This window comes from Dendrobates tinctorius, unplaced genomic scaffold, assembly GCF_039654945.1.
Source record: "Dendrobates tinctorius isolate UK_male_01 unplaced genomic scaffold, ASM3965494v1 ptg000004l, whole genome shotgun sequence".
NCBI classification, from domain to species: Eukaryota; Metazoa; Chordata; class Amphibia; order Anura; family Dendrobatidae; genus Dendrobates; species Dendrobates tinctorius.
In genome coordinates this window covers 12,589,587-12,613,988 of record NW_027361672.1, presented here as the reverse complement: position 1 = coordinate 12,613,988, position 24,402 = coordinate 12,589,587, and the positions used below count along the sequence as shown (strand labels likewise).

The following is a 24,402-nucleotide window of genomic DNA, read 5'->3' as shown; positions in this document are numbered from 1 at the left end:
CCCTGAAACCCACTTGTCAGACCACAACCAGACACCGCAGTACATGAGATCCACAAACAAACCATCCACACAAAAGCCCCAGTTGACTGGTTTCCACAACCTGCCACCGTCCTTCAAGTGGCTCAATTAGCCACTGAATATACCAACATGATTAACAGTAGAGATGGGCGTACACCTGGATAAATCACCGCTCCTGATCGGTGGTAAAATCTTCACTGCCGGTCAGACAGCCGCTGTTGTTAGCAGCAGCAGGCATCAGCTGGTGGGAGCAGTAGTCCCATCAGCCGACATCAGTGACCGGAGGTAAACTTTATACCTCCGATCACAGCTGCGCGCTCACGCTGTCTTTTGACATAGTGAGAACTGTGGCTGTCTGACCGGTGGTGATGATTTTACCGCCGTTAAGAAGCGGAAAACACCCGGTGTCCAGTGGCCCGGACCCGAACAGTAACATGGACTTCCCGGTGAAGTCTGTGTTCTGTGACCGTGCCCGAACAGTAGGTGTTTGGTACGGACACCGAACTTTATTGTTTGAGTTCGCCCATCTCTAAATCAACAGAACCGAGATTCAAGAGCTACTTGTTTTAAAGTTTACAAGTCCCTAAACACGAAATCAGTAAGGGGTCAACCTGGCAATGAACGACTTTAATATCATCCTATATAAAATGGCAGAACTTGAAGGCCTCAGAAGGATTAGCCCCAAGAGACCTATAAATACACTGTGTTCCAAATTATTATGCAAATGATATTTTTCTATGATTTTCCTAAATAGTCGGTACAAATGACAGTCAGTCTAATAAAAGTCATCACCCGTTAGAGTATACATTGAATTTTATTGAAGAAACCTCCCAATGATAACAGTATAATCTCCAAAATGAATAAAAACTCAAATTGCATTGTTCAAAATTATTAAGCACAGTTGAATTTCTAAACATTTGATATGTTTTAAAGAACTGAAAATGCTCATTTGTGGAATTTGCAGCATTAGGAGGTCACATTCACTGAACAAAAAAGCTATTTAACTCCAAAACATCCTAACAGGCCAAGTTATATGTTAACATAGGAACCCTGCTTTGATATCACCTTCACAATTCTTACATCCATTGAACTTGGAAGTTTTTGGAGAGTTTCTGCTTGTATTTCTTTACATGGAGTCAGAATAGCCTCCCAGAGCTGCTGTTTTGATGTGAACTGCCTCCCACCCTCATAGATCTTTTGCTTGATGATACTCCAAAGGTTCTCTGTTATGATGAGTCACCGAAGGAGGAAAAAACAAAATACCAGCTAAGTCCAGAAAAACCAAAGAGGTTGGCAGCTATCGGATTGCAGACCCCTGAACCTATCCACAACAACTAGCAGTAGCCGTGGGGGGTTCCTACGGTGCCCTAGACCCCTCGATCACAGCCGGAGAACTATATAGCCTAAAGACAGAAAGGGGAAAAACTAAACTGCCCCAGAGCAGACCCCAAAGCAATAGGCAGCCCCCAACATATAATGACGGTGAAGCAAGATGAAAACACTAACACAGATAGAAAGATAGGTTGAGCAAATGATGGGGCCCAAGCTAACTACATAGGTCAGGATAGGAAAGCTGCTGTCTGCCATCCGCAAAAACACTATCAAAATGAGCCAACCGACTGATAGGAAAAACAGGCCCTGAAGTCGCTAGGCTTCAAAAGACTATATCAGCACTCAGGTATATTCTGAAGACAGAGCAAAATATCAACAGATCAGAGACAAAAATGGAATCCAGCTCACCCCCGGCCGGGGATGGCAGAACTCCCAAAAAACAAGGCAAAACAAAAACAAAACTGAAGAGTACAAAGAAGAGCAGAAAAACTTAGCTTTGAGATGCAGGAATCAGACTGGTCTCCAGGAATCCAGCAGGAAAATCACCAGCCAGGAAGAAGGGCGTCGGCAGCCTTATATCCAGTCCTCAATTCCAGCCACCCAGTAATCATCCAGCTGCCCAGGTGTTTGGTAATCAGTTTCACTACCTTCTTTCACTAGAGGAGGGAGTTCATCAGACCTCAATGGTGAGGGGAAAAATGAACTCACAACAGTTCTCTATAGGGTTGAGGTCAGGGGAAGATGGTGGCCACACCATGAGTTTATCTCCTTTTATGCCCATAGCAGCCAATGACTCAGAGGTATTCTTTGCAGCATGAGATGGTGCATTGTCATGCATGAAAATGATTTTGCTCCTGACGGCACGTTTCTGCTTCTTATACCATGGAAGACAGCTGTCAGTCAGAAACTCGATATACTTTGCAGAGGTCATTTTCACACCTTCAGGAACCTTAAAGACCCCTACCAGCTGTTTCCCCATGATTCTGGCCCAAAACATGACTCTTCCACCTCCTTGCTGATGTCGCAGCCTTGTTGGGACATGGTGGCCATCCACCAACCATCCACTACTCCATCCATCTGGACCATCCAGGGTTGCTCGACACTCATCAGTAAACAAGACTGTATGAAAATTAGTCTTCATGTATGTCTGGGCCCACTGCAACCATTTCTGCTTGTGAACACTGTTTAGGGGTGGCTGAATAGTAGGTTTATGCACCACAGCAAGCCTTTGAAGGATCCTACACCTTGAGGTTCGAGGGACTCCAGAGGCACTAGCAGCTTTAAATATCTGTTTGCTGGTTTGTAATGGCTTTTTAGCAGCCGCTCTCTTAATCCGATGAACTTGCCTGGCAGAAACCTTCCTCATTCTGCCTTTATCAGCACAAACATGTCTGTGCTCAGAATCAACCACAAATCTCTTAACAGTACGATGATCACGTTTAAATTTTTGGGAAATATCTAATGTTTTCATCTCTTGACCAAGGCATTGCACTATTTGATGCTTTTCAGCAGCAGAGAGATCCTTTTTCTTTCCTAAATTCCTTGAAACCTGTGCCTTGCTTAATAATGTGGAACATCATTCTTAAGTAGTTTTCCTTTAATTGGGCTCACCTGGTAAACTAATTATCACAGGCGTTTGAGATTGATTTCAGTGATCCAAAGAGCCCTGATACACAATACCATCTATGAGTTTATTTGAAAACCAAAAAATTACATCTTTATGACATTTAAATTCAATTTGCATAATAATTTGGAACACAGTGTAAACAGTGCAAAAAATGGTACGACAAAGAATGCAAGGCAATACGCAACTCCCTAAGGGTAGCCTCAAACCAAAAACACAAGACCCCAACAACAGGTACCCAAGAGCGGTGCATGATATCATACAGAAGCAATACAAGTGCATCCTCAAGGCACATCTCCCAAACTACAAAAGCTTGAAGACTCCCTCCAGGACGACTCATTCTGGGAGACCTCGAGTCATATCGGCACAAAGCCCAAGCAGAGCACTCTCCACATTCAGAACGGCAACAACAGGCACAGCTACTACGGGGGCCTCTACAGTAATATACCAAAAGACGACCTAACCCCAGAACAGGAGCATCTAACTACAAAACTGAGGAACATGGAGGAGACAAGCAAGGACTTACAAAATCCTCTGGACACACCAATGTGATGGAAATAAAAGACAGAATCAAACTAATCAAATGCAAGAAGGCTGGGGGCAGTGACGGTATCTTGCCAGAGATGATCAAATACAGTTTCCCTGACATACAAGCAGCACTGGCAAAATTATTCACCCACGTCCTGAGTGCCGGCTACTTACCCCAAAGCTTGAATCAAGGACTCAACGCCCATCTACATGAATGGGGACAGCTACGATCCATCAAGCTATACAGGGATCAACAGCATTCTGGGAGAACTGTTTAACAGCATCATTGATAAAAGGATCACTACCTTCCTCAACCAACATGACATCAGCAGAAGCCAAGCTGAATTCATGCCGAACCACCGCACCACCGGTCACATCTACACCCGTGCATCAAGACCCACATCTACAGAAAGAAACTAGGTAAAATATTTGAATGTTTCGTGTACTTCAAGATGGCCTTTGATTCAGAGTGGCACCCAGGTCTGTTCATGAAACTCCTACAGAACAGGCAGTAGAACCTATGACATCAACAAGAGCTCATATATTGACAACCATTGCAATGTGAAGGTGAACGGGATAAAAACGGCTTTCTTCAGGAAGGGCCGAGGGGTCAGACAGGGTTGCAGCCTGAGCCCAACCCTATTCAACCCTATTTAACATCTATATAACTGGACTGGCTGCAGCTCTGGAATCCTCCTCTGCCCCAGGTCTGTCTGTATGACCAAGAGGTGAAGTTTTTCATCTTTAAATGGCTCCACAATGAAAAATAGCGCTTTAATATTTTATTCTATAATACATTTTTAGCCGCTTTAATACTATACATGACCTTGCTTTCCGTCATATTTACAAATCAGATGCCCCGATATAATAAAAAGACGGCTTATCTGTATGTATGAGCACTTTACTTACACTGCAGTAATAAAGCTCCATATATCATGGACATAGGGTAAAACATGGTCCTTGCAGACAAATTAAAGAGAAGTAGCTTGGTAAAAGGCTGCATTTATAAATGCACAGTTTTATGTCAATACTACAGACTGGAGACAGCCGAGACTATGTCTTTTTCTGAGATCATATATTGTTAAGGGGAGAATATATGGCACATGAATATATACAAGAATCAAAACTGTACCACTATATAGTGGCTTTGTAGAATATTAGGATCATGTTGCTTTAAGATACTTCTGGCTTTCTGCTGAATTATTTCTGTGCATGACCCACCTAGGCTTCATATAATACCGCAATACTGGGTGGATCGGGTGGATCGGGCTAAAGAACAATACTTATGTACACGTATGTCTGAGACAAAAGCACCAAGATCTCAGTCGCCAAGTTAGCGACCGCAGGCAGCGTGGGGACCGGCCCTGGCGCGCACATGAGAGAGGGGACGGAGAGGCCAGCGGAGACTGTGTCAGAAAAACTGCAGGGAGCACAGAGGCCCGATCAAAACCTAATTGAGACGGCAGCAGGTACCAACCCTATCCCAAACGCCACTCAGAGGGATGATACAGCACCTCTGCAGGGGGCTACAGCCTCCCAGATAGCTCCGGGTGTAAAGGAGAACGGAGGAAGCCGGAGAGAGCATGGAGGGAAGGAAGATAAGGTAGCACAGTGGGGAGGGGAATCCCCATCAGGAGAGGACACTGAACCTGAAACCCAGAGTGCAGGAAATAAGGACAGAGAGTGATCACCACAGGCTGAGTGGTATATACATAAGCCTGACACTTCTGGGCCCCCTTGTCCAGCGCCTTTGATCAATAACCAGCCATTAAATGCATATGCAAATTCTTGGACACCCCGTGAGGGAGATGAGGGGTGTGAGGCACATACACTCCCCATGTCTATCAACGTTATGCAGCCTGCTGTTAGTATCCCTTTATCTGTAAGAAGAGATGCGCAAGCTCCCTCACAGAAATATATCCATACCCAACAAGTTCACTCTAGTACAGCAGATAGGGGTGGGCAACCTGAAGGAGTATGGGATGACTTCAAGGCCCGTATTGCCGCTATCCCTTCAAGGGAAGAATTTGAAAGTTTTATTAGGTCGGCTGGAAGCCTCCTTTAAAGCTGAGACGGCGGCTATCAGAATTGAGGTCCGCCACCTTAATGACAGGGTTACTGAATCTGAATCTGTCACTGACAACATTTCAAGGCGTATAGCCGCAGTGGAAAAGCATGTTGCAGACCAGGCGTCTCATGTTGAACTTGCACTAGATCTCATGGAGGATTTGGAGAATAGAGATCGCAGAAATAATTTAAGAATCAGGGGGTTACCAGAGTCAATTCGGTCAGGAGACCTAGATACGACATTAAGGGGCTTTTTGAACTCCATCCGTAATATGGAAGATGATACTCCTCTTGAGTTTGACCAAGCGCACAGATCCCTGGGCCCTCCACCGCCAGAGGGAGCGAGACCGCGGGATGTTATTTGTCGGATCCACCATTATAAAGCAAAAGACGAAATCTTCTCAAAAGCCAGACTGTGCGAGTCTCTGTCATTCCAGGGACATCCCATACAAATATTGGCAGACCTTTCTCGACACACACTCCTGAAACGAAGAGCCCTAAGACCTGTCCTCGATACCCTGCGAGCTCACGAACTCTCCTACTCCTGGGGGTACCCCTTTCGTCTGCAGGTGAAGGAGGGCCGACTCTTTGTGCTGTCTCATCCCAGAGACATCCCTGACTTTCTTGGCCAACTGGGCATCTCGTCTTCGGGGATCGCCGTCTCGGACTGGCCAAACACCCCAGGAGGCCCTGAGGGAGGATTGCCACCACAGGACCCGAACCGACGGAGGAGACAAAGAAGGGGCCCCCCACCGGAGACGTGACCCAGAGAGATATGCTAAGGGGTCGTCCGGAGATGGATGAATAATTATATGCTTTAGAGGGGTCTCTTCCTGTTCTCACAAGGTTTTATATGTGGGATATTTATATTGAAATTGGTTAATACTGTTTCAGAAAATCTTTCCCTTCTTTTTGGAATATCTTGCTGGAATTAATCACAAAGTTGTGTTGTGTTTCTCACTATATATGCTAAGCGGTTATATATGCTGTGCTTACATCTTATGATATAGGATGGTACTAGTTACCAATATTCTAATTATAGAATCACAGTTGTTATATGTTAATAATTAGCAGGCCTCGGGGTCTGGGGTGGCTCTGTTGTTTGGAAAGGACACACTCCACTTGGGGCATCCGCACGCTGCAGGCAGGTGTGGAAATTAACATAGCCCACCTACATTTAGAACTGCTTGAGTTGTAATTATTTTGGTTGCATCGGTACAATACATATTTCTACTTTTGCAACCTCTAATATCTTTGCTCTCTCTTTGACTTCCTCTCACTGGGGCCACAGTCTTAACAATTATTAATTGGTATCTCCCAAATAGAAACCAGTCTGCAGTTTGCCGAACTCTCCTGCTTCAACTTGCCGATTTTGCAGAAGGAACGGTCATTATAGGTGGCGACTTTAACTTTGTCCTAGACCCCTCTGTGGATTCCTCCTCTGGAAAAGGTACTGTCTCATGTAAAAAATTGCGCTCGGTTGGGAAGCTCCTCCACACTCTCCAGCTTGGGGACGTATGGCGAATATGGCATCCACAGGATAGGGACTACACGTATTTTTCTTCGGTTCATAACTGCTATAGTCGAATTGACTTTTTTTTTTAGTCAGTCATACGGCATTGGAATGGAGTCCCAGCACTAAAATTGGCGACATTTTCCTGTCAGACCATGCTCCCGTATTTCTATCTTTAGAGGTACCGGATCTGGCACGCAAAACATGGTCATGGAGGCTTAATGACCAGTTGTTAAGGGATAACTTCTGTCTCATGGAGTTAAAGAGGGATATTGATGATTTTGTGCATACCCACTCAGGCGACACTACACCACAACCAGTTAAATGGGAGGCGTTAAAATGTATATTAAGAGGCACCCTGATAAAGCATGGGTCTCGTATTAAAAAAGATAGGGCAGAACAAATACGGGATCTATATACCCAGATCCATAAATTAGAGACGACACAAACAGACGCTGTCACAGGTGGTTAAAACGGACCTTGTAGAGAAACGAATGGAGCTCAAAAAACTGCTGGACCAAAAATATACACAACAATTAGAGAAATCTAAGAATTATTTTTATAAATTCGCCAACAAATGTGGACGCCCCCTTGCTCGCATGCTCCACCCCAGAACAAACTGTACCCATATCCCTAAAATTAGAACGGGGAAGGATCAGATGACTCATAAGCCCTCCGAGATACTTGAAGTATTTAGGAATTATTACCATAACTTGTACAATATTAAAGGCAAATTTGTAGACATGAAACCAGATGAATTGATTAAGAAAGTTAGGGATTATGTATGGTCCACTGCATTTCCTACTTTATCAGAAGATATGATTATGACCTTAGAGGCGGACTTCACTGAGGAGGAACTAGTGGAGGCTATTAAAACAATGCCACTTTCAAAGTGTCCGGGGCCAGATGGATTTACGCCAGCCTTTTATAAAACCCTACGGGAGGTTCTAACGCCTCACATGCTTATAATTCTATAGAGGAAGGTGTGGACTTGACACCCCAGTCCCTAGAAGCTCACATTAGCACATTTCCCAAACCGGGAAAAGATCCAACCATGGCCCCCAATTATCGACCTATTTCCTTATTAAACGTGGACATGAAGATTTACTCAAAAGTTTTAGCGAACCGGTTGTCGCAGTTCCTTCCTTCTATCATCAATCTTGATCAAGTGGGCTTTGTTAAAAATAGAGAGGCCAGAGACAATACAATCAAAACATTACTTCTGATGCATAAAGCCAAAAACAGGAAATTACCAGTCTGCCTGTTGTCAGTCGATGCCGAAAAGGCATTTGACAGAGTTCATTGGGGCTTTATGAGGGAGGTGCTGCGACAGATCGGAATGGGTCCGCGATTCATGTCTAAAGTCTTTACTTTGTATTCAAAACCTTCTGCAAGAGTCAGGGTCAATGGGGTGTTATCAGACTCCTTCAGTATTGGTAACGGGACAAGGCAGGGGTGTCCACTATCCCCGCTCTTATATGTCATCGTAATGGAGCATCTAGCAGTGGCCATACAGAATAACAGTGATATACATGGTATTCAAATAGGCAAAACGCAACATAAAACGGCACTATTTGCTGATGACTTATTAATGTATGTGTCCAGACCCCACACTTCCTTTCCAAGTATTTTGAGGGAATTTGAGAAATTTGGTGCCTTAAGCAATTTGAAAGTCAATTATTCAAAGTCAGAGGCCATGAACATATCACTCTACTCAGGAGAGGTACACCAGCTTAAAGCTAACTTCCCTTTTCGGTGGAAGGAGGATTTCATTAAATATCTAGGGATTTGTATCCCAACTGATTTAGCGAAGCTTAGCTCCTACAACCACTTTGCGCTACTTTCACAGGTAGAGGAGCAGTTGGCTTCCTATAAGTCATTAAAATAGTCATGGTGGGGGAGAATCAATGTAGTACGTATGGATATCCTTCAACGGTTCCTATACGTATTTCAAACAGCCCCTATTAATCTTCCTGGGAGCTTCTTTACGAAACTTAACGCAGTTATAACTAGGTTTGTGTGGGGTGGACTGAGACCAAGAATAAAATTGAAGATTTTGATGGCACCAAGGAGAAATGGAAGTGCGGGTTTGCCTGATTTTAAGACCTACTTCCGGGCTACAGCGTTTGTCCGACTGCTTGATTGGCAGCTCAGATCAAATGTTAAAAAATGGGTGGGGGTCGAGCAGGAGAGCTTGGGGATACCTTTGCATCACCTTCCCTGGATTGATCCAATAACTACTGGAAAGCTGGGACCAGAAGCGGAGATCACTTTAGCTACCTTAAGGACTTGGCATACATTCAGACGCACTTACATACCTAAGGGCACTCTTAGCCCATTAGCGCCTCTTTTTTGTAATCCTGACTTTCCACCAGGCATGAACAGGCGGGCGTTCCTGGGCTGGACGAGTGTGGAGGGGATCCGATTGGGACAGATACTATCAGATAGGAATATCCCTACCCTTACCGAGCTTCGTCAGAGGGCGCCTTTCTTACAGGTGAATTGGCTTGAGTTTGCACAACTTAGATCGTTTCTTTCATCGGCAACTTATCCATGCAGAGTTCGTCTACTCCTTGCTCGCTTGAAAGGTTGTTCCTTGCTAGCTCGCCGCCGACACACTCAATATCCGTGCTCTATCAGAATATGATTTTAGAAACAAAAAAGGAAAAATTTTCTTACCAACTAGCTTGGGAGAGAGAGTTGGGTAGAGAATATACAGAGGAGGACTGGAAGGGGAGCTTCTTTTGTACTCACTTCATGTCATCCCCATGTGTAGCGCAGGAAAGAAATTATAAAGTCCTAACAAGGTGGTATTATTGTCCAAGCCAGCTTAGCAAAATTTCCTCTTCATATTCTGATAAGTGTTGGCGCTGCAACGCAGAGACAGGAACCATGCTACATATCTGGTGGGATTGCGGGAAGATACGCGGTTTCTGGGATAAAGTTTTCAGAAATTATACGTTGATTACAGGTATAACTATTGTGGGGACCCCTGAAGTGGCGCTACTGTCTATGCTCCCAGGTTCTCCGAACCACATTAAAAAAGACATCTTAAGGTTTTGCGTAGCCGCGGCTCGTGCAATTATCCCGAGGCTCTGGAAAACGACAGAACAACCATCTATACGAGATTGGTATGAGGAACTATCTATAATCTTTCGTATGGAAGAGCTGGCAGCTGAATGCTTTAACACACAAGATAAATTCAATATGACTTGGTGTGAATGGATTGTATTCCGTAATTCCCCTAACTTCCAGAGGTTGTTCATTTGAAGCCACACAGGTTAAAGGGTGGTGTGGGATTTCCCCTTGCCCCGATCCCATCCCCACCCCCCCATCCACTCTCTCTTTTCGCCCCCCCTTTCTCTTCCCCCTTCCCTTATTCCTCCAATTTTCTCTTTTCTCCTTCTTTCGTCAATGCTAACTTTTCTTATACCAACCTTTTTTCTTCTTTTTCCTTCCTTTCTTATATATATTGTTTCTATACTATCAAATATAGGTAAGATAGGTATTCCTGGACCCGCTCGTCTAGATTACACGAGAAGTTCAATACTTATTCTATTCTATAAGCTTACTAATAGCAAATATACTAGATATGCTTATCCATTTATGTGGTTCACAAAAACAAATATATGGACACTAGTATTAATATTAATAGAAACACAGAAGGGTCATGTCAATATGAAAAAGAGGATCTTGAAGTGGTACGATGTAATGTAATGCTTCTTCTTTATACTTTTACTAGTTGTATATCATATTTCTTTAAATATGAACATTTAATGTTTGGCTTCTCTATACCCTTAAAGGTACTTATAGTGCTAACGGTACTTATTGTATATGATTATTGTACCTTCTGTAATTTAAAATGCAAAACTCAATAAATAAGAGATTTAACAAAAAAAAAAAAAAAAGCCTTAAATTCTCAGTGAACTACATTGTACAGGCATCGATGCGCAGTGCAACTTCGAGGCCATAGACGGCAAACGGTGCAACATTTTTAATGAAACCCATTTGCTAAAATGATTTATAGCCTGAATTATACATACATTTAAATAAAATAAATGTCACCAAAACTACTTCAATGACAACAATGTGACAAATTTAAAACTGTAATACACTCTGTGAAACATTTGGAAAAACAATGTACCAACTCCAAGGACTGCTAATGTAAAGTGATCACCTCTTACATTAATCTTTCATTTATTTTACACTTCTGAATAATCACATAAAAATGTTCTCATAATTTAATCATTCCCCAAAGTACCATTGGAGTTTTGTGAAGCACCTCTTCTTACACAAGTGCCATGGCTGGAGAAATGCTTATTGCATGTGACAATGGGATTTAACATCTTCCCCTCTGTTGGCTCAAAAGAAATGTAAAGGTGTTGTCCGCTAGTTGAACAACTCCTCCAGGGTTCACGGAAAGGCGCCAAAACGGAGGAGAGTACAGGCTGCTGTTAGTTTATATGGGGAATCTAGCAATTGAGAAGGAGCTGTCAAAGGAAATAGAATCCAGCTCCACGTCTGCAAGTGATGTTACTTGTGGGGGCAGAACTGGTCTTTGCCTTACAATAGCAATAACAGTGCCCAAAAGATGACTCTACTCTTCAACAGCCTGAACTGTTAACATGTAATTGATGGGGTCAAATTCTGAACTGATCTGGATTTAACTGAACGACAAAGTCTTTTTTTTTATGTGAACCAATGTTTTTTTTCTCAGCGATCGCTGATAGGCATTAAAATGGCAGCCTCTAAGGGTACTTATTCTATCATTACCATTTTAAAAAGGTGATCGGGAATAAGGCGGTAGCGCCTCCCAGAGTCGGAAAATCTCCGGGGTCTCTCCTACCGATTTTCCGGTGTCCGGTCACATGATTGCCATTATTCAGTGAATATTGGTGATCACAAGAAACAAAAAAAAGGATGCCTGCTGTTTCAATGATTTTTCTCTGATCTGACATGATATACAGTTGTGGCCAAAAGTATTGACACCCCTGCAATTCTGTCAGATAATACTCAGTTTCTTCCTGAAAATGATTGCAAACACAAATTCTTTGCTATTATTATCTTCATTTAATTTGTCTTAAATGAAAAAACACAAAAAGAATTGTCCTAAAGCCAAATTGGATATAATTCCACACCAAACATAAAAAAGAGGGTGGACAAAAGTATTGGCACTGTTTGAAAAATCATGTGATGCTTCTCTAATTTGTGTAATTAACAGCACCTGTAACTTACCTGTGGCACCTAACAGGTGTTGGCAATAACTAAATCACACTTGCAGCAAGTTGACATGGATTAAAGTTGACTCAACCTCTGTCCTGTGTCCTTGTGTGTACCACATTGAGCATGGAGAAAAGAAAGAAGACCAAAGAACTGTCTGAGGACTTGAGAAACCAAATTGTGAGGAAGCATGAGCTATCTCAAGGCTACAAGTCCATCTCCAAAGACCAGAATGTTCCTGTGTCTACTGTGCGCAGTGTCATCAAGAAGTTTAAAGCCCATGGCACTGTGGCTAACCTCCCTAGATGTGGACGGAAAAGAAAAATTGACAAGAGATTTCAACGCAAGATTGTGCGGATGTTGGATAAAGAACCTCGACTAACATCCAAACAAGTTCAAGCTGCCCTGCAGTCCGAGGGTACAACAGTGTCAACCCGTACTATCCGTCGGTGTCTGAATGAAAAGCGACTGTATGGTAGGAGACCCAGGAAGACCCCACTTCTTACTCCGAGACATAAAAAAGCCAGGCTGGAGTTTGCCAAAACTTACCTGAAAAAGCCTAAAACGTTTTGGAAGAATGTTCTCTGGTCAGATGAGACAAAAGTAGAGCTTTTTGGGCAATGGTATGAACATAGAGTTTACAGGAGAAAAAAAAGAGGCATTCAAAGAAAAGAACACGGTCCCTACAGTCAAACATGGCGGAGGTTCCCTGATGTTTTGGTGTTGCTTTGCTGCCTCTGGCACTGGATTGGTTGACCGTGTGCATGGCATTATGAAGTCTGAAGGCTACCAACAAATTCTGCAACATAATGTAGGGCCCAGTGTGAGAAAGCTGAGTCTCCCTCAGAGGTCATGGGTTTTCCAGCAGGACAATGACCCAAAATACACTTCAAAAAGCACTAGAAAATGGTTTGAGAGAAAGCACTGGAGACTTCTAAGGTGGCCAGCAATGAGACCAGACCTGAATCCCATAGAACACCTGTGGAGAGATCTAAAAACGGCAGTTTGGAGAAGACACCCTTCTAATATCAGGGACCTGGAGCAGTTTGCCAAAGAAGAATGGTCTAAAGTTCCAGCAGAGCATTGTAAGAAACTCATTGATGGTTACCGGAAGCGGTTGGTCGCAGTTATTTTGGCTAAAGGTTGTGCAACCAAGTATTAGACTGAGGGTGCCAATACTTTTGTCTGGCCCATTTTTGGAGTTTTGTGTGAAATGATCAATGTTTTGCTTTTTGCTTCATTCTCTTTTGTGTTTTTTCATTTAAGACAAATGAAATGAAGATAATAATACCAAAGAATTTGTGTTTGCAATCATTTTCAGGAATAAACTGAGTATTATCTGACAGAATTGCAGGGGTGTCAATACTTTTGGCCACAACTGTACATGTCAGAGGAGAGAGAAGGTATGCACCCCCCCAATGGACCCCATCACAGTGATCAAAATAAAATAAATAGTAAATCAAACCCCCCCTTTATCACACCATTAGATAAATATTATAATATATATATATATTCTACATTCTTTGCAGTTAGGGTTAGAGGTGGGTTGAGGTCGAAGTTAGGAGTAAAAAAAATGACGATATGATGGCTAGTGATGAGTGCAAGTGCTCACTACTTGAGTTTGGGTATGCATGGAGTACTGTGGATCCCCGCATGTTTTTTTTGGGGGGAGTGTCTAACAGCCGTGAAACATGGTGGGTGGCGAGTCGAGTATGTCACTCGAGCACAGGCAATATTCGGTGCATACCTGAGCACCCGATGCAAACTGAAGTAGCGAGTACTTGCGCTCAACACTAATGACATATTCAATAGGACAACCCAATGTTATCAAATTCTGTGTCGTACCTGTGGGTTCAAAATGCTCACTATACCCCTAGATAAAATCCTTGAGGGGTGTAGTTTCCAAAATGGAGTCACTTGTGGGGGGTTTCCACTGTTTGGGCGCATCAGGGGGTCTCCAAACGCGACATGGCAACCGCTAAATGTTCCAACAAATTTTGCATTCAAAGTCAAATGGCGCTCCTTCCCTTGCGAGCCTTGCAGTGCGCCCAAACAGTGGCTTTCAGCAAGCTCAGGAGATAAAGTACAACAATTTTTGGGGTCGATTTTTTACAGGTACCCTTGTGAAAATAATAAAAAAAAAAATTGGTCTAAATTAATTTGTGGGTGAAAAAAAGTTAAATGTTACAAAAAATCCCGTGAAGAATCTGAAGGGTTAACAAATTTCTTGAAAATGGTGTCACTTTTGGGTATTTTTGATCATATAGACCCCTCAAAGTCTTGCAAATGTGAGGTGGTCCCTAAAAAAATGGTTTTGTAAATTTTGTGGGAAAAATGAGAAATCGCCAGTCAACTTTTAACCCTTAAAACTTCCTAGCAAAAAAGAAAAATTTGTTTAAAAAATTGTGTAACTTTTTGTGTGACATAACTCTAGGATTTAAGGGCATAAGAATTCAAAGTTTGAAAATTTTTGCCAAATTTCAGTTTTTTCATGAATAAATGCAAGTTATATCGAATAAATGTTACCGCTATCATGAAGTACAATATGTCACATAAAAACAGTGTCAGAATCAGTGGGATCCGTTGAAGCGTTCCAGAGTTATTACCTCAAAGGGACAGTGGTCGGAAATGTAAAATTTGGCTTAGTCATTAAGGTCAAAATTGTCTCGGTTATTAAGAGGTTAAGCTTCTTCACCAAATGGTGTCTTGCCTGATTGCATCTGTGCTAAGAAATGAAAATTTGTGCATTTGATCAGATTAGTTGGGAGCAATAGAGTTGCATTTGGCTCCAATTTGCCTGACTGTGTACAACCTGTCAGAATGAGAACATCCTCCTCAGACCCCTTTCATGGATGAGTTGCTTACATCCTCAGGATTGCCTTTAATTTGATATTTTTCTGTGATCACACAATTATGGATATGCTCACGACACAGTTGCTTGAGAAAACCCCTCAAGGTTGATAGGTTATGAAATACTGGCCTAGCCTACTCTAGCACTGATTACAATGCCTTGCCCAAAGTTACTCAGATTGTTCAGTGAAACGGATCCATGGAAAAATTGCTTACTTCCATGCGGGTATCCACGAATCCTGAAAGTGCTAATGTCTTTAATAAAGTGTCAATAGAGTGCATATCACTATGCTGTAAGCTCATAGGTTCTCTCTAGCAGGGATGTGGTACTCAGCAGGATTTTGTTATTTAATCTGAGAGCGGCATAATGTAAAGCAAGAGAGTCTGATTTCAAGGATGTGTCACTTATTAGGCTTCATGTTGTATATGTACGGTATGTGTTGTTTCAATACAATCAGTGTTTTATCAGCAGGAGATTATTACTGCCTGACTAGGTCTCATGTATGGCAGTCAAGCTAATCTGAGTAATCACACCCCCCACCACTGATCGGCAGTTTGCTGACAAGGTACATAGGAAGCTGCCAATCGGGGAGTGGGGTTATACACAGTTAAGCAATATGACCACTGCTACATCTACAACAGATAAAACTGGCACGCTATCAAAACTACAGTATGTGAAAATCTTTGGAATCAGGCTCTCTTGCCCTATATTACGCTGCTCTCAGATTACATAGCAAAAACCTGCTGGCAGATTCCCTTTAATATAAAGGATATATTTTGAATCATTAGAGTACCTATCACAGTTTAAACTGCATACATTAATAGACAGATTTCTGAATCCCAATGAGACGGGTGTATTTACTTTGGTAATCCAGGTAAGGAATAGAAGTTTGGTCCTGGTATTAAAATGAGCATACTAAGAGATCAAATAAAGAGTGAAAAAGCTCACAAGCCCACTATATTCATGAGCTAAGCTCAAACACCGTAATATCACTACACTACATATAACATTGACCCTGCGTCTGCTTCATATGGAGCGGTGATGGTAGTTTATCTGATGCACCATTACCTCTGCATGATAACCCAGACTATATCATGCATAGATCCCTACATATATATTAAAGAACTTTTGAGATAAATGAAGTGTAATAACTTCTGTAACACAAAGCTTATCAGCAAAGCACTGTACAAGGCTGTAATATTGCAATGTCATATTATTAGACAGCTACAGTGCCTACAAGTAGTATTCAACCCCCTGCAGATTTAGCAGGTTTACACATTCGGAATTAACTTGGCATTGTGACATTTGGACTGTAGATCAGCCTGGAAGTGTGAAATGCACTGCAGCAAAAAAGAATGTTATTTCTTTGTTTAATTTTTTTTTAAATTGTGAAAAGTTTATTCAGAGGGTCATTTATTATTCAACCCCTCAAACCACCAGAATTCTGTTTTGATTCCCCTAAAGTATTAAGAAGTATTTCAGGCACAAAGAACAATGAGCTTCACATGTTTGGATTAATTATCTCTTTTTCCAGCCTTTTCTGACTATTTAAGACCCTCCCCAAACTTGTGAACAGCACTCATACATGGTCAACATGGGAAAGACAAAGGAGCATTCCAAGGCCATCAGAGACAAGATCGTGGAGGGTCACAAGGCTGGCAAGGGGTACAAAACCCTTTCCAAGGAGTTGGGCCTGCCTGTCTCCACTGTTGGGAGCATCATCCGGAAGTGGAAGGCTTATGGAACTACTGTTAGCCTTCCACGGCCTGGACCGCCTTTGAAAGTTTCCTCCCGTGCCGAGGCCAGGCTTGTCCGAAGAGTCAAGGCTAACCCAAGGACAACAAGGAAGGAGCTCCGGGAAGATCTCATGGCAGTGGGGACATTGGTTTCAGTCAATACCATAAGTAACGTACTCCACCGCAATGGTCTCCGTTCCAGACGAGCCCGTAAGGTACCTTTACTTTCAAAGCGTCATGTCAAGGCTCGTCTACAGTTTGCTCATGATCACTTGGAGGACTCTGAGACAGACTGGTTCAAGGTTCTCTGGTCTGATGAGACCAAGATCGAGATCTTTGGTGCCAACCACACACGTGACGTTTGGAGACTGGATGGCACTGCATACGACCCCAAGAATACCATCCCTACAGTCAAGCATGGTGGTGGCAGCATCATGCTGTGGGGCTGTTTCTCAGCCAAGGGGCCTGGCCATCTGGTCCGCATCCATGGGAAGATGGATAGCACGGCCTACCTGGAGATTTTGGCCAAGAACCTCCGCTCCTCCATCAAGGATCTTAAGATGGGTCGTCATTTCATCTTCCAACAAGACAACGACCCAAAGCACACAGCCAAGAAAACCAAGGCCTGGTTCAAGAGGCAAAAAATCAAGGTGTTGGAGTGGCCTAGTCAGTCTCCTGACCTTAACCCAATTGAAAACTTGTGGAAGGAGCTCAAGATTAAAGTCCACATGAGACACCCAAAGAACCTAGATAACTTGGAGAAGATCTGCATGGAGGAGTGGGCCAAGATAACTCCAGAGACCTGTGCCGGCCTGATCAGGTCTTATAAAAGACGATTATTAGCTGTAATTGCAAACAAGGGTTATTCCACAAAATATTAAACCTAGGGGTTGAATAATAATTGACCCACACTTTTATGTTTAAAATTTATTAAAATTTAACTGAGCAACATAATTTTTTGGTTTGTAAGATTTATGCATCTGTTAATAAATCCTGCTGTTGTGTGAAGTTTGAAGGCTCTAACTTATTTGCATCTTATCAAACCTGCTAAATCTGCAGGGGGTTGAATACTACTTGTAGGCACTGTATATATCCCCTTTATATCGCCTCCATAAGAAAAAAATATATACATTTCACACAAGACTTACCAGTTTATGATGGCTGCTTGAGAGTGCATCTAAGATTTCATCAACAATGCGGTCGGACAAGAAAGAGGCCACCGTAAGTTTAACTTCACTGTGAAGAAAGAATATAAAACTATATATACAGTATATATATCTCAGCAATAATGCTAGCATTGTAAATTTAACCTTAAAAAAGTAAATTAACTTATTATGAAGCAGTCCTAATTAATAGCCAAACTCTCTTCTTAAATGGAATGTGTAATCAGAAAAATGACCTATTATTTAATTAAACATTTTCTGATAAATTCTTTTTTTTTAATGCTGTTTCACGTGCTTTTCATTAAAAACAAAAAATAATAATCTGATCTTTACTATTTTAGACTCAATTTCTGTCCTTTCAGGAAGAATTTTTAGCTGGCTCATGGTCATCAGAGGCATGATTACACTGATAGGAAACACCACTATGCAAGCCTGATCAGTCATTCACTATAGGCAATGTCACAGCGTCCTGCGCTCTTCACATTTACTTTTGCACATGCACATTAGATGCTTTAATCCAAAAGTATAAGAGAAGTCAATCCATTGCTCCTAATGTACATGTGAATGTACTAAAAGCATAGGAAATGTGAGTATAAAAATCCCGGTGTGAAAACTGCAAAAATGTTATTTTTAATAAAGATTGTGTTAGACAGAAAGAAAATTGCCCACAATTTCAAAAAAGTACCAAAAGCTGGATTTAAACAATAGGCCATTTTCTGATCACATATTCACTTTAAATGGCAGGAACGTGCATGGAAGGACAGGTAGAATTTGACCAAGGCCAGTATATGATTTTTTTTTTTTTAACATGGCAAGACATTAAAGCTTTCCCCTCAACAAATCTAGTCATTTGTAATCCATAATTTATGTTGGTTTAATTAGAAAGATCTTGCTCATATTAGAGCCTGTGGGAATAATTTTAGTGCTTCAAGGGTTACGCTGGATTATGTCCAAGTCATTGTGCAGGCACAATACCCAGAAATGAGCCACGGAGGTTTCACTTTCCTGGATGACTGATATGAAGATGAAGGCTTGGAGGATTAGGCAGACACTGGCTGACACATTTATGGCTAGATGAGATACTGTCAGGAAAAATTAAATCACACTTAACATGAAAAGAACTAAATGCTATTTGTTTTCTAAGAGAGAAGTGTTTAGTGACAGAAGGTCAGAGAAGCCTTCATAAAGGAATGGGTTTTAGGGTCAGCCATATTGATTGAAGCTCAAATCAGAAGCAGAGGATCCTGAGCTTCACGTTATCATCCGAGGCAGCACGGGAAAGGACACCAAGTCTCACATCTAATCTTATTATTTCTGATGTGACACTTTAGAAGCATGAAATATTCATAACCATGGTTTACCAGCTCATTGGAAAAAAGGCGACCCTAATGCTTTGAAAAATTCAACCTTTTTAAACATCCTTTAATGAGAATATTGGCGAGCTACGATATCTGCTGCACATCAACAAGTCAAAAACTTTCATCCATTTGCAGAAAGACTGTTTTTAATGGAAAACTGGGGGCGATTTGAACTTTTAAATTTTTATAAGTATATTACTAATACTGTATTTTGTAGTCCCTTAAATGGTTTCTCCAAGAATGAGAAAAATTGGTGTCCTTGATATAATTCAAACTGCTGCCCCCCCCCATGCCAGGACTGGCTGCAAACTGCTTCCAAGACCTGTGTCTCCAATGACAACAGTTGTATTACTCATTCCCGTCAGTGCCAGGAGCATGGCTCTCATGTGTAACGAAATAAGTGTTCATCCACACTGTGCTTTGTGAGGAGATCTCCAGCTTCATTCTCCTTTACCAGTATGGCAGCTTTATAGCCTGAGCATGCCCAGCTGGAGAGAAATTAAACACTGGAGTAGGATGAAGTTGGAGATAACCCCCTTTAATCTCAGCTAGGAAGGGACATAGTTCTCCACATAGGATCCTACCTAACCATAAATACAGGCTTTTGAGAGAGGTATCCACTAGCGATGAGCGAGTATACTCGTTGCTATGGTTTTTCCAAGCATGCTCGGGTGACCGCTGAGTATTTTGGCGTGCTCGGAGATTTACTTTCTGACAACACAGCTGCATGATTTGCTACTGCTGGACAGACTGAATACATGTGAAGAATGCCTGTTTGTTAGGGAACCTCCACATGTATTCAGGTTGGCTAGTAGCCGCAAATCATGCAGCTGAGGCGACGAAAACTAAGGGTGTGTGCACACACTGCGGATTCTGCTGCGGATCCACAGCGGATTTGGCCCGCAGACACTGTGCAGTACCATGTAAGTCTATGGGATTTACAATCCACAGTGCACATGCTGCGGTTTTTTTCACTGCGGAAAAGCTGCGGTTTTAAATCCGCAGAAAGAACTGACATGTCAATTCTTTCTGCGGATTCCGCTGCGGTTTGACACCTATTCCATTGTCCAGGTGTCAAACCGCAGGGGAAAACCGCTGGCCAATCCGCAGGAAAATCGCAGGTCACTTTACCTGCGGACCCGTACGGAAAAATCCGCTGGTGAATCCGCAGAGTGTGCACATAGCCTAAATTTCCGAGCATGCCAAAATACTCGGAGGACACCCGAGCAACGAGTATAGTCGCTCATCACTAGTATCCACATTTACCCAGCAATTCAGACTTCAGCCCAAGAGAGGTATTAACAATAGACACGTCGAGTCCCAGCAGCGTGAGACCGCCTTGTCATTGGTTGCTAGGCATGCATGAACTGGCCAAATTATGTGCTAAGCGTCTCAATTTTTACTTATTATCCAGAGCAGTATTGCTATTCATATTTCATATATTCCATGCTTTAGCACGACAGAGTGCAACTTATTTTGTATATTGTATATGGAGGTGGCTACTACTAGTATGCACCTGTTCACATTAGCTTTGAAGTGCCAGTCAGTCTTTTGTTATACTTCTTCACATATGCCTACCATGCTCCCTGCCGACTGAGATATGCGCGACACCTCTCCTTAGTTAAGATGCAGGTCTCGGGAGCTGTATGTCTTCAGTCCGCAGCTCGTACTGATACGTGACTATGACTGGCTGCAGTTTGAATTATATCAGGGACAACATTTTATCTTGTTCTCAGAGTTCCCCTTTGAGGGGACTTGAACATATATGGACACTTTGAGCGGCACTGAATAACACAGCGGTCATCTGCAGGGAAAGAAGAGGGCTCAGTTCCTAAGCCTGCATCAAAGACAGGGACCCAACATATGATGTACCAGTACGTTATTTGTTGCGAAGGGGCATGCCTATGAATTAATAAGGGGCATCTTACGTCTATGGTCCCAATTTATTAATACTGGCATTTTTAAACTAGTCTTAAAATAGGATTTTAGGTACCAGTGGCAATGTGTTCTTCCTGCAATTTGTGGAGCTGATGAACCTGTACAGGTTGGAAGCCATTATGCTTTTATCAGATAAATACTGCACAATTGTTTTCCTTTATTCATTCATTACAAGAAATATATTATGAAGAGAATATAAGGTACATAGCCTTGTGTAACAATCAGTCTAAAAAGAAAATGCAACAAATAGGATTATCATCACCTCTAACCTGACAAATGCAATTTCTATCATTATGCATACTTTACCTTATTTTGTTAAGAATATCTATCCCAGATTGCTCCAGGAGGACATTTTTTACAAAGTTCCGAGGAATTGAGATCTTCTCAGTGCTGGCCTGAATGAAATCCTCACGAATATTCGCTTTCTTCATCACATTTGGGCATAGATTTTCAGCTGCATCGACCATAGCTTCAAGAAGTTGCTATAAATACAAAGAAAGATCTATAGATCATCATCAATTAATTGTGCAAAAACAATATCAATAAAAGGGGGTTGTCCACTGCTCAGACAACCCCTTCAAAATCACTAGATTTCCCCTATGTAAAATAATAACAGCCATACTCCCCCTCTGATGCTGGCATGGATCCATTGGTGTTGGACCTAGTTCTCCTAGGGCTTGCATGACATTTTTATGTCACGCGAGCCCTGCACCCAATCAGCAGCCGCTTTCGTCTCACTTTATTTGGCCAAAATTGACATCCAGAGGAAGGCAGACAGCAGCAGGTTGATCTAAAGGAAATGAGAGTGACGCGGCAGCTGATCGTCTGCAAACCTTGCAACAATGTCACGGGAGCGCTGGAACGCCGCCGGAACCAGAGTTGAATATAGCCTGTCATTTTACACAGGGAAAATATAGTGATTGAGAAGTGGTTTTCCGTGTACTGGACAACCCGTTTAAGAAACAACAATGCGGTCATCCAAATACCCACCAACAAAACATCTGTATTATCGTATATCGCATCATTCTGTATACTACGCCTGTGCATTTAGTCACAATGCAATAGACACATTATTACAGTATTGCAGAATATAGGAAAAATCACGGTTTTCAGCAGACCCTAGAATGTCATGTCAACCCTTCAGCGGCCTGTGATGGAGTCACAGGGGGCAGATGGGCGCTTTGAGTATGAACCGTGTCAAGGATGCAGAATTGAAGATCCAATATTTCACATGGTAAGATCTAAATGAAGGAGGATAATGTGTCTTTCCAGCTTTCTGTATGTATGTAGGTATAATATGACAGGGAAATCATTGTCCCTTTAATAATCAGATTCTCCAATATTACCAGATCTACTGGTATTTTCGGTCAGTCTATACAATACTTTCACATGGTGAAATCAAGCTGCCATCTACGTCCTGCTTATAGTCTATACCTATTTAGGTCCATCCATCCTAAATCTCATTTGATAACTATTCTATAGTAAAGAATAATAATTTTTCTCCTACTGTAGATCAATGTATACCAGTGTCTGAAATAGATGAATGATGCTTTTTTTTAGCCTCAGGCTTGTGCACATACTCTCAGAGAAGGCAATGAAGAGTGAATAATGCAGGTCTCCAAAGCCACTAGAATATAATCAATGTCAGATCAGGATCTTAAAAATGTATGCCTTGGTTGTAATGTATGAACCTGCTGCAGGATAAAGGATATTACTAGCCTGCAAGAAATGCAGAGCAGCATCTAGTGTACAGTCCTCTCATGGCCTCTGCCCATGAAACACAGTCCGGTCTATAGCTTCTCTGGAATGGCCACAGGTTCTTGGAGAAAATCAGGGCCTGAAATTATTGGTCAACTATCAAAATAATTGAAATCTATTTTTTTTTCTTGCCCTGGATAGGAAACGGAGACTATTTGAATTGCTTGTAAGAAAAACAGCTCCAAATATGCCCAGGAGAGCAGCAAAGGTCAACACTATGTACTCTGAATGCACAATTTATAAAATAGCAGATCTGAAAAGCAATTGTCGGTGGAAGAGAATTTATTTCACAACATGCCTCTGTAAAAAAAAAAATAAAGGGTTCTTTGTCTTTATATATCACTCAAAAAGGTATACCAACATATAACCAACAGAAGATTTTACAGATCATTCCTGATTAAAAGGTTTCAAAAACTTATCTATACGCGTTTCAGACTAAAAAAAAGTCCATAATCATTCACGGTTAAGGATTATTTTCTTAGTCTGAACCGAAAAGGAAACTACATCATGCTTGGATTTATTGTGAGTGCCATTTCTTTTACGATATTGAATAAAAGTTTTTGAAATATTTTAATCAAGAATTGGATGGAAAATCTTCTATTTGTTATATAGTCTTTGGCTACAAGTGGCAGGAGTGGCACCTCAGTGCTGAGAATCATTGAAAGCCTCAACCAAGCTGAACTGTGCTACACCTGTTTGCATATACCAACATATACCAGCTGAACTGATGCCCAACAATATGATCCTGAAATGTGTCTTGTGAATGGAAACCTATGGATATGTTTGGCTTATGTGCCGTGAGCCTTCCTCAAAGTACAATGCAAAAGAAGTGCGAATATGGTCTTATGCCTGAGGCCAAAACCAGTATTCAAACAGATATGTTTTAAAGAGAATAATGCCTATGAAGCCAATATACTGTAGTAACCACTACAACTACCCTATATACTATATTGAAAAATTACATAGGAGGCATGACTGTTCTTCCATGTTCACTAATAAAGCTCACAGAGTTCGATGAAGGGGTATGGCATCTTCGTGATTTTCACATAAGGCATAGGCCATATTAGGTGTGTGCAGCTATAAAGTTCCTCAGTACACTGATGTACTCTCCAACTTGGCATGAGTAGAAAAAAAAATTGCTCCACTGTAATGAATCAGTCAACTCAAAACGGCTAGTAAAGACAGACTTGGAGAAGGTCACTCCACTTAGAAGACCCAAGGGTTCTCTAGTGATCACCCTTTCACATCCGTACAGGTATCTGGCCTCTGTTGCTATGGCTCCTAGGTTTGCGTCCA

General features: G+C 41.9%; 1 protein-coding gene across 2 annotated transcripts in view; it reads right to left on the bottom strand.

Moving 5' to 3' along the window:
• The window catches only part of CARMIL1 (capping protein regulator and myosin 1 linker 1), a 331,630-nt gene that overhangs the window by 73,128 nt on the left and 234,100 nt on the right, over nucleotides 1-24,402 (bottom strand). For both annotated transcript variants that reach the window (XM_073566150.1, XM_073566151.1), the window contains exons 27-28: nucleotides 21,655-21,830; nucleotides 18,038-18,125 (exon numbers count right to left, since the gene is read on the bottom strand). In XM_073566150.1, coding sequence (XP_073422251.1) covers nucleotides 18,038-18,125; nucleotides 21,655-21,830 — 264 coding nt within the window. The remainder of the gene's footprint in view (nucleotides 1-18,037; nucleotides 18,126-21,654; nucleotides 21,831-24,402) is intronic.